Source organism: Nomascus leucogenys, chromosome 5, assembly GCF_006542625.1.
Source record: "Nomascus leucogenys isolate Asia chromosome 5, Asia_NLE_v1, whole genome shotgun sequence".
NCBI lineage: Eukaryota > Metazoa > Chordata > Mammalia > Primates > Hylobatidae > Nomascus > Nomascus leucogenys.
In genome coordinates this window covers 121,123,012-121,135,204 of record NC_044385.1, presented here as the reverse complement: position 1 = coordinate 121,135,204, position 12,193 = coordinate 121,123,012, and the positions used below count along the sequence as shown (strand labels likewise).

Genomic DNA, 12,193 nt, shown 5'->3' with positions numbered 1-12,193 from the left:
GAAAACACACTGTATAAAACTCACTGAGTTTTATAGTAGAGCAAACACACAAACGAGAAAGGAATCAAATGTTACCACTACAGAAAACTACCAAACCAGAAAGATAAACAATAAGAGAAAAAGAAAGGAATAAAGGATATACAAAACATCCAGAAAACAATAAACAATATGACCAGAATGAAATCTCACAGATCAATAATAACTTTTCAAGGTTATTTAAACAGATTAAATTTTCCCCTTAAAAGACTGACTGAATGGATTTTTAAAAAATGGATCTAACTATATGGTGCTTAAAAGAAACTCACTTCACCTATAAAGACACATGAAGACTGAAAGAAAAGGGACAGAAGACATTCCATGCAAATGGAAACCTAAAGCAAACAGGAATAGCTATTTTAAATAAAACGTATTTATCAGTTTAAGACAGAACCGTTAAAAAAGAAAAAGACAGGTCAGGCATGGTGGCTCACACATGTAATCCCAGCACTTTGTGAGGCCGGGGCAGGCGGATCACCTAAGGTCAGGAGTTCAAGACCAGCCTGGCCAAAATGGCAAAACCCCGTTTCTACTAAAAACACGAAAATTAGCTGGATGTGGTGGTGTGCGCCTGTAGTCCCAGCTACTTGGGAGGCTGGAGCAGGAGAATTGCTTGAACCCAGGAGGTGGAGGTTGCAGTGAGCTGAGATTGCACCACTGCACTCCAGCCTGAGTGACAGAGCAAGACTTTGTCTCGCAAAAAAACAAAAAGACAAAAGTCATTATATAATAATAAATGGATCAGTTCAGCAAGAGGATATAACAATTCTAAATATATATGTACCCAACACTGGAGCACCCACATAAGTTAAGGCAAATATTACTAGATATAAAAGGAAAGACAGTCTCCAAGATAATAGTGGGGGACTTTAATACCCCACTCTCAGCATTACATAGATCATATAGACAGAAAATCAACAAAAAAAGTTGGCTATAACTGAACTTTAGACCAAACAGACTTAACAGACATTCACAGAACATTTTACCCTAAAACAGTAGAATATACATTCTGCTCATCAGCATATGCAACATTCTCAAGGACAGACATATATTAGGACATAAAACAAGTATCAACAAATTTTTAAATACCAAAATCATGTAAGTACTTTCTCAGACCACACTGGAATAAAACTAGAAATCAATACCAAGAGGAAATTTGGAAACTATACAAATACATGAAAACTGGGTCAAGAAATTAAGATGGAAATAAAAAAAGTTTTTTGAAACAAATGAAAATGGAAACACAACATACCAAAACCTATGGAATACAGCAAAAGCAGTGCTAAGAGGAAACTTCGTAGCAATAAACACATATATCCAAAAAAAAAAAGGATTTCAAATAAACAATCTAACATGCATCCTAAGAAACCAGAAAAGGAAGAACAAACCCAAAATTAGTAGAAGGAAAAAAACAATAAAGATCACAGCAGAACTAAATGAAATTGGACTAAAAAAACAATGCAAAGGATCACAAAACAAAAAGTTGGTTTTATGAAAAGATAAATTGATAAACCACAAGCTAGATTAACCAAGAAAAAACAAGAAAAGGCCCAAATAATCAAAATCAGAAACAAAAAGGAAATATTGTAACTCATACCCAAGAAATATAAAAAATCCCCCCAAGACTATTATTAACAGCTATCTAATAACAAACTGGAAAATCTAGAGGAAATGGATAAATTCCTGGAAACCTACAACCTACAAAGGCTGAACCAGGAAGAAACAGAAAACCTGAATAGACCAGTAACAAGATTAAATCAGTAATTAAACAGTCTCCCAACAAAGAAAAGCCCAGGACTGGATAGATTCGTTGCCAAATTCTCCCAAACATATAAAGGAGAAATAATACCAACTCTCCTCAAATTATTACAAAAACTGAAGTGGTGGGAATTCTCCCTAACTCATTCTATGAAGCCAGAATTACCTTGAAGTCTAAACCAGACAAGGACACAAAAAAGAAAGAAAACTACAGGCCAATGTCTTTGATGAACACAAATGCAAACATCCTCAATGAAATACTAGCAAACTGAATCCAATAGCATGACAAAAAGGTAAGACACCGGCTGGGTGCAGTGGCTGATGCCTGTAATCTCAGCACTTTGGGAGGCCAAGGTGGAAGGATCTCTTAAGCCCAGGAGTTTGAGACCACCCTGTGCAACAAAGTGCAACCCAGTCTCAAAAAAAAAAAAAAAAAAATTAGCCAGGCATGGTGGTGCACACCTGCAGTCCCAGCTACTCAGGAGGCTCAGGCCAGAGGATCACTTGAGCCCAGTAGATTAAGGCTGCAGTGAGTCATGTCCACACCACTGCACTCCAGCCTGGGCAACACAGGAAGACCCTATCTCAAACAAAAACAAAACTAGAAAACATAAGACACCATGATCAAGTGGGATTTATACCAGAGACGCAGGAATGGTTCAACATTTAGAAATCAATTTGTGATATATTACATGGACAAAACAAAGGGCAAAAACCATACAATCATCTCAAAAGATACAGTAAAAGCATTTGATAAAATTCAAAGCCCCTTCAGGACAAAAACTCTTAACAAACTAGGCATAGAAGGAACATATCTCAACAAAATAAAGACTATTATGACAAATCCACAGTTAACATCATAGTGAATGGGGAAAAATTGAAAGCCTTTCCTCTAAGAACTGAAACAAGACAACGATGCTCACCTTCACCACTCCTACTCAGTGTAGTACTGGGATTCCTAGGCAGACCAGTCAGGCAAGAGGGAGAAATAAAAGGCATCCAAATTGAAAAACATGAAGTCAAATTGTCCCTCTTTGCAGATGACATGATCTTATATTTAGAAAAACCAAAAGGTTCCAAAATAAACTCTCAGAACTATTTTTTTTAATTCAGTAAAGTTGCAGGATACAAAATCAACATGCAAAAATCAATAGCATCTCTATACACCAATAATGAAATCACTTAAATTAAGAAGGCAATCCCATTTACAATAGCAATAATAAAAATAAAATACCCAGGAAAAAATTTAACCAAGGAATTGGAAGACTTCTACAAAGAAAACTACAAAATACTGATGAAAGAAATTTAAAAAGACAAAAACAAATGGTAAAACATCCTATGCTCACAAATCAAAATTAACATTGTTAAAATGACCATACTGCCCAAAGCAATCTATAGATTCAAGGATATCTGTATCAAAATACCAATGTCATTTTTCACAGAAATAGAAAAAATCATACAATTCATATGAAACCAAAACATAGCCTGAATAGCCAAAGCAATCCTGAGCAAAAAGAATAAGAAGGCATCAGGCTACCTGACTTCAAAGTATATTACAAGGCTATAGTGGCCAAAACAGCATGGTATTGGTATAAAACCAGACACATACATCAATGGAACAGATTAGAAATAAATCCATGTACTTACAGCAACTGATTTTTAACAAAGGGGCCGAGAACATACACTGGGGAGAGGACAGACACCCTCTTCAATAAATAGTGCTGTGAAAACTGGATATCTATATGCAACAGATTGAAACTGGATCCCTGTCTCTCACTATGTACAAAAATCAACACAAACGCCTTAAAGACTTAAACATAAGACCTAAAACTATAAAGCTACTAGAAGAAAACATGGCAAAAACACTTTAAGACATTGGTCTAGGCAAAGTTTTTATGGCCAAGATCTCAAAAGCACAAGCAAGAGAAACAAAAATAAACAAATGGTATTATATTAAACTAAAAAGCTTCTGGGCTGGGAATGGTGGCTTATACCTGCAAACCTACCACTTTGGGAGGCCAAAGTGGGAGGATCACTTGAGGCCAGGAGTTTAAGACTAGCCTGGGCAATATAGCAAGATCCCATCTCTACAAAAAATGTTTTAAAATTAGCCAGGCCTAGTGATACACACATGAAGTCTCAGTTACTTGGGGGGGCTGAGGCAGGGGGATCACTTGAGCCCAGGAATTTGAGGCTGCAGTAAGCCACAATCATACACACATGAAGTCTCAGTTACTTGGGGGGGCTGAGGCAGGGGGATCACTTGAACCCAGGAATTTGAGGCTGCAGTAAGCCACGATCATACACACATGAAGTCTCAGTTACTTGGGGGGGCTGAGGCAGGGGGATCACTTGAGCCCAGGAATTTGAGGCTGCAGTAAGCCACGATCATGCCACTGTACTCCAGCATAGGTGACAGAGACCCCAACTCAAAAATGTAATAATAATAAGCCTCTGCACAGCAAAAGACATAATCAACAGAGTGGACAGACAAGCTGTTGACTACAGAAAATATATGCAAACTATTCATCCAACAAGTGACTAATATACGGAATATACAAGGAACTGAAAGAAGTCAACAGTAAGAAAACAAATAATCTCATTTAAAAATGGGCAAAGGACATAAACAGACATTTCTCAAAAGGCATACAAATAGCCAACAGGTATATGAAAAAATGTTCAACATCACTAATCATCAGGGAAATGCAAATCAAAACAATAATGAGAACACCTCACCCACTTAGAATGGCTACTATAAAAAGACAAACAATAATGGATGCTGGCAAGAATGCAGAGAAAAGGGAACTCTTATACACTGTTGGCAGGAATATAAATTAGTACAGCCACTACGTAAAACAGTATGGAGATTTCTCAGAAAACTAAAAATAGAACTACTATACAATCAAAATCAGTATATCAAAGGGATACCTGTACCCTCATGTTTACTGCAGCACTATTCACAATAGTAAAGATATGGAATCTTACCAAATGTGCCCATCTACAGATGAATTAATAAAGTAAGTATGGGGTATGTGTATGTGTGTGGAGGGAGGGAGAGGGAGAAGGATGGGGAGAGGGAGACGGATGGGGAGAGCGAGAGGGAGGGGAGGGGAGGGGGAGAGGAAGACGAGACAGAGAGGAAGGGGGGAGAGGAGAGGGGAGGGGAGGGGGAGGGGAGAAGGGGAGAGGGAGGGGGAGAGAGAGAGAGAGAGAATGAGTGAACGAGAATGGGATACTATTTGGCCATAAAAAAGAATTAAAATCTTGTTCATATGCAGCCACATGGATGGAACTGGAGATTATCAGTGAAATATAAGCCAGGCACAGAAAGACAAACATTGCATGTTCTCACATATATGTGGGAGCAAAAAAAAAAGTTAATCTCATAGAATTAGAGAGTAGGATGACAGACATGATAGACATTAGAGACTGGAAAGGGTGTGTCAGTGGGCGGCAGGGATAAAGAGAGGTTAGTGAGTACAAACGCACAGCAAAGAGGAATAAGAGGTAATGTTTAACAACAAAGTAGGGTAGTTAACAATATATTGTCTATTTCAAAATAGCTGGAAGAGAGAACGTGAAATGTTCCCAACACACAGAAATGATAAATATTCAGTGATGGATATTCTGAATGCCCTGACTTGATCATCACACAGTCTATGTATATAACAAAGCATCACATTTTCCTCAGAAATACATAAATATGCACAAATATTATGTATTAATTTAAACATTAGACATTTTGTTCTATAAAACATCCTGTGAAGAGGATGAAAGGAAAAGCTACAGACTGAGGTAAAATATTTGCAAACCACATATCCAACAAAGTATCTAAAATATATAAAGGACATTTAAAACACAACAATAAAAGAGCAAATAAGCCAATTAGAACATGGGCAGAAAACAGGAACAGAAGTTTCATTGAAAAGGATTTACAGATGGCAAATAAGCACAGGAAACGATGTTCAACATCATTAGTAATCAGGGAAATCCAAATTAAAACCACAATATAGTAACACATCTATCAGAATGGCCAAAATAAAAAATAATGACAATACCAAATGCCGGCAAGGATGCAGAGGAATGTAAAATAGTACAGTCACTCTGGAAAGCGATTTGTTGCTTTCTTGCAAAATAAACATGCAATAACCATACAACCCAGTAACTGCACTCCTGGACACTTATCCCAGGGATAACAAAAATTCACGTTCGCACAAACATCTGTACAAGAATGTTCACGGCAGCTTTATTCTCAATAGCCAAGAAATGGAAACAACCCAAATGTCCATCAGCATCCAAAAGGAACAAACTAAGTGGGATATGTAAAAATCTAGATAAATCGCCAGAAAATTACGCTGTGTAAAAAGAGTCAATTCTAAAAGGTTGTATAACATTTGATTCCAGTTATGTAAAATTTTTGAAATGTCAAAATTTAAGAAATGAATATCAAATTAGTGGATGCCAGAAAGTACGACTAGGGGGCCAGAGCAGGGTGGGATGGAAATTGGTATGTTATAAAGGGTAACAGGAGGGATCCCGGAGTAACAGAACACCAAGTCAGTGTCTTGACTATGGTGGTAGATACATGAACCAACACATGTGATAAAGTATATGGAATACATGCAACAAAGAATTGAATACTACTAAAATTGAGGAGATCTGAATAGATTGATAGACTGCATCAGTGTCAATATCCTGGTTGTGATATAGTGCTATAGTTTTACACTACAGATAAATTCATAGATACAAAAACAACGTTGTTATTGGAGGAAACTGGGTAAATGGTACCTGTAATCTCTTTGTATTATTTCTTACCACTGCAGGAAAATCTGTAATTATCTCAATAAAAATTTCAATTAAAACTAAAGGATTATTAAATACAGATATGCATTCTCATGGAAGAATCCCTGTAACAATAGTAAGGGCTAAAAAAAATTGTTTTAAGAACACACTAGAAATATGACTGCCAAAGGGCAATCTAAAAAGTAGAAAGTCTGTGAGAGTCCACCTCCTTGTTTCTGAGAAGTTTTAATATTGATCACAGAAAAGACATTAACCCAAGGCATATCCAAGGTACCAAGATCTCAGTTACCCAGAAGAATACATCCAATGCCCAATAAGGATTAATTTGTGCTAAAACTATATATCCTAAATTATTTCTAAAAGACTACTCTAAAGTTTAATTGGAAAAAAAAATCTAAGTAACAGATTTAAGCATCTGCTAGAAGCAGAAACACATTCTCATGTTTTATAATTCATTCATCCATTTGACAAATGTTTATGCAACACCTTCTTTGAACAAAGGCCTAGGCTATGGCAAGGTTACTCCGGCACTATCACCTCCCCACCACCCAGTCTGCAGCCTGCTCTCAAGCATCTTCCCAAGTAGAAGGGGAGATGAGACAAAAAGAAAATGACAGCCAATTTTATTGAGACCACAAGGCAGTTTCCGATACAATTAAATCTAATGTTTTTGGATTTATCCACAAATGACAGAGTATTGTGACAAGGGTTATGACAATGTTAGAAATTTTAGTTTTATTTTCATAGTGGTTATCATCATAGTAACTAAGCATTTCCAAAAACTATCAAAAATGCAAATCATAAACAGTGGCTTATATACCCTTTCTAGACCATTCCTGAAGCAAACCCATGTAAAACAAAAATGCTGGTCTTTAAAACAAGCCAAATGAGGGCATAAAAGGACCAGCTAAGTGTCTCTAACCAAGTCATTTTTTAGTATATACCCCCTTCAATGACACAAAATCTGTAACATTCCCTAACAAATCCAAAGCACTTTACACTTTGTAAAGCAGCTATAATGGATGACTGTAAAATTCCCTTTTAAGAATCTGTTTCATTACTCCTCTCAAATCAAATGAAGGGTCTCCAAAAGGATATATCCAAAGCCCAATAAGGATTAACAAGGGCTTTAAAAGTAGTTCAGCTGACATCTTTAGATTTTCATGGTGGACAAAGCAGAACAAGCAAGCTGTATAAACTGAGTTAAGATTATATATCTATTGGGTACGCTTTACCTTCCAACTGTTAACAGGATTCTTTGATGTCTGCCATCAAATAGGAATTCAGGATTTGTGATTCTTAAATACATAAATCCGGCTATTCTCTATTTACTGTCTAAGACTATTGACTCTTAGCTAGAAAATTACTATTAACTGTCATAATATAAAAAAGGTCAAATATGTTCTCTCAAAATAACATCTTCCTAGAGTCAAATACAAATTGAACTTACCACTTTTTTAAAATCATCTTCTGCTTCATCAAGTTTTCCTTGTTTGAGTAATAAGTGACCTCTCTGTAATCTTGCCTAGAAAAAAGGGGGGCGGGGGATTATCTTGAATATTGTAGATTTCTAAATCTTTTTTAAACATGAAGAATAAAACTAAATAAACAAATTAATAAATATTTATTTTTCCAATGCACATCTGACTTGACACCAAGAATAATTCCTGGAACCAATGAATGTGTATAATTTTTCTTAAAGTATGCTTCCTTAAAAATATTTTTGTTCTACCCAAGAAAACTGAAAACATGTCTACCCAAAAACTTGTACATGTATGTTCACAAAGATAGCCAAAAAATGGAAATAACCCAATTCCCATCAACTAAATCAATATACAAATAAAATATATCCATACAATATTACTCAGCCATAAAAAGGAATGACATATTGATATGTGCTACATGAATGAACCTTGAAAACACTATGCTAAGTGAAAGAAGTCAGACACAAAAGGCCAAACATTATACGGTGTTACATTATATGAAACAAATCTATGATAAGTGGTTGCCAGGAGCTAGGGGAGCAATAGGGAGTGACCACTAATAGGCATAGGGGGCTTCCTTGGGGGTTAATAAAAGTGTCCTAGAAGTAGCCAGTGGTGACCACTGCACAACTTGTGAATATACTAAAAACCACTGAATACTTTTAAAGGGTAAGTCTGATGGCATATAAATTATATCTCAATTTTTAAAAATACTTTTTGCCCTACAATAAAAGTTGCGTAAGTTGGGACTTTACCAATCAATGCCTCTTCCCTTTTAACATGCACCAGTTTCTCCCCCTTCATCTGATATTCCTCTTCTTCTAATGTGTATAATCCCATTTCTTTCAAGAATACCGACTCTGGATGACCAATGAAGCCACATCAATATTCCACTTAACCCTATATACATTACTTTTACAGTACATAAAATTTTCCTAACCCTGTTAAATTCATCAATATAATAAAAAGCAAGATTAAACTATCATAAAAAAGCCACTCCAACTATCATAATACTAAGAAAATGGGCCATTTAACCTTTGTGAAAGGTTGTGCTTGCTTAGCTGTGTTAAGATGAATTTGAAAAATATTTGAGATTTGGGAATTCCATCTTAAAATATTAGTAATATTTCAAATCAAACATTCACCCCATATCTAATCAGTTATCTCAAATCCTTCTCAAAATACAGTAGGAAATAAATAATAAATGGCTATCAAATTAATTCTGAAACCATCTAATTGGTCAGTGGTTGTCAATTCCACCTCTGAAAGCCCCACCTGAGTTCTACCTCATGAGTCCCTCCCTGTTCACACATGTGTCACAACCTTTATGGTGACCTGCCAATCATCAGGATTTCCTACTAGGCTACAAGTTTCTCCACCTCTGAAGCTTGTGGATTGGTTCCAGGGGATGTCTCTGCTAATTTAGCATTTTATTGTCACCACAAATCATGGCCCAATTAAGTAATCCCCACTTTATTCTTCCTGGTACAGCCTTAAATGCAACTGCTGTCAGTCACCTGATAGCCTCTTAATTCAGCCTCTTCATCTACTCGTGTCTCAGCCTCACATCTTGCCTCACACTCCATCCTCCACACAGATTTGTCTTTCTATACCACAAAGCTGACATCACTGCCAGACTTCTGAAAAAAAAAAAAACATCTAATGTACCCGCTGTTCTCTTTCACACAGATCTTTGATTCTGGGGACTCTGAATTTCTCTTGTTCCTCAGTCCACTACATCACTGTAGCTTTGATCTCTTCTAGCTATGTCTAGCATGCCAGTCCTCACCTTATGAAACAAATTATCTCTCCCCAAGTTCTGTTAAGTTCCCCTTTAAAGAAAGTTGAGATATACTTACTGCAGTGAAGTCCATCTTCAATTGAATCACTTTAGTTAAATCAGGAAGTGCAGCTTTTGATTTGCCCATAGCTAAAAAGACAGTAGCCCTCCGATAATAAGCAATATAGTTATCAGGCTCACCATCTGAAAATTAAAATAATATTACCTCTTAGTCATTTATTCAAAAATTAAAAAAAAAAATCACCTGGACAGTATCAGCATTTGCAACTCTACTAAGACGGACATTAAGAAAAGAATCTCATCATCAAAAAAGAGTCATGTTGCCTAGCAAGATCAGTGCAAACAGACCTAGAATACGGGTCAGCAAACCACAGCCTGGGCCACATCCAACCCACAGACTTCAGTTAAGAATGTTTTTTACATTTCTTAAAAGTTGCCCAAAAAAAGAAAGAACAAAAGAAAAATATAAGACTGTGGCCGCAAAGCCGAAAATACTTGTCTAGCCCTTTAGAAAAAAAGTTCGCAAACCCCTGGTCTACAATATTAACTATATTCAACTTATAACCTTTTTTTTGGTAGGTGGGGGGTGGGGGGTGGGGGGTGGGAACAAGGTGTCTGTCACCCAGGCTGGAGCGCAGTGGCATTGATCATGGCCCTCTGTAGCCTTGACCTCCCACGCTCAAGCAATCCTGCCACCTCAGCCTTCTGAGAAGCTGGGACAACAGGCGTATTCCACCACGGCCAGTTGTTTTTTTTTTTTTTTTTAATTTTTTTAGAGAGTCTCACCATGTTACCCAAGCTGGTCTTGAACTCCTGGGCTCCAGCAATCCTCCTACCTCAGCATCCCAAAGTGCTGGGATTATAGTCATGAGCCACTGCACCCAGCCTCAACTCATAACTTTTTTTTTTTTTTTTTTTTTTTGAGGCGGAGTCTCGCTCTGTCGTCCAGGCTGGAGTGCAGTGACGCAATCTCGGCTCACTGCAAGCTCCGCCTCCTGGGTTCACGCCATTCTCCTGCCTCAGCCTCTCCGAGTAGCTGGGACTACAGGCGCCCGCCACCACGCCCAGCTAATTTTTTTTGTATTTTTAGTAGAGACGGGGTTTCACCGTGGTCTCAATCTCCTGACCTCGTGATCCGCCCGCCTCGGCCTCCCACAGTGCTGGGATTACAAGCGTGAGCCACCGCGCCCGGCCAACTCATAACTTTTATAAGTATGCAATTCAGTTTGTCTCTGTGGAGATTTTCCTAAGTGAAATCCTAAGAATGTGTACTATGCACATTAGTGTACAGGGTTTTAGAAACGTATAAACCTCTGACTAAATTGATATATTGAATGTATAATCTCTGCTCCCTCACAAACTCCAACTAGAATGCAGGTGAAGAAATAAAGGTACAAGGACAAAGGAGGAGAACAGAAATGAGAGTGAGACTAGAGAAAGGGACTAGAGAAGTTAACATTTGTAAGGAAGGCAGACAGATGAATTAGGTTTCTGAGCTAATTTCACTCTGCTTATTAGCACCTACAAAGTATAGAAAAGAGTGGATTTCAATCAGAAGCAAATCTGCTGCAGAACAATCCTTCTAAAAAGCAATTTGGAAATATAAGTATATAAAGAATTCTAAAAGTTACCTTGACAAAAGCCAGCCATCAATCTTTTAAAAATAAAAGATTTATCTACTCAGGTGTTCATCATCATAAGATATACAATTAAACTCCCTAAAAGTTCTACTCCTAAAGTTCTTGTCATTTGGAAAACAGTAACAGGACAGTCCATAATCATTCAAAATTATGGTTGTGAACAGTTGTTAATGGCACTGAAAATGCCAGGGGAAGGTGGGTCAGAAAAAGAGATTAAGCTATATAACCAAACATGAAAGAAGACATATAAATGGCCAATGAGCACATGAAAAGATGCTCACCATCACAAGTCTTTAGGAAAATGCAAATCAAAACCACACTGATCTGCATGGGGGAACAAAAATACTAATAAAAACTAAAAAAGCAAAACCGAAAAAAAAAAAAAAAACCACATTGAGATACTAATTCACTCCCATTAGGATGGCTATTATGAAAAATAAAAAGATAAAATAACAAATGTTCGCAAGGTGTGGAGAAACTGGAGCACTTGTGAGCTGTTGGTGGAATGTAAGATGGTATAGCACTGTGGAAAACAGTAAGATGATTTCTAAAAAAATTAAATGTAAAATTACAATGTGGGCCAGCAATTCTACTCCTGTGTATATACCCCAAAGAAATAAAAGCAAGGGTCAAATATGCATTCAAACACACATGTTCATAGCAGTATTATT

General features: G+C 37.0%; 1 protein-coding gene across 2 annotated transcripts in view; it reads right to left on the bottom strand.

Annotated features, from left to right (window-relative positions):
- Positions 1–12,193, bottom strand: part of DNAJC3 (DnaJ heat shock protein family (Hsp40) member C3) — a 109,209-nt gene that overhangs the window by 54,777 nt on the left and 42,239 nt on the right. For both annotated transcript variants that reach the window (XM_003257394.4, XM_030813563.1), the window contains exons 3-4: positions 9,941–10,065; positions 8,048–8,122 (exon numbers count right to left, since the gene is read on the bottom strand). In XM_003257394.4, coding sequence (XP_003257442.1) covers positions 8,048–8,122; positions 9,941–10,065 — 200 coding nt within the window. The remainder of the gene's footprint in view (positions 1–8,047; positions 8,123–9,940; positions 10,066–12,193) is intronic.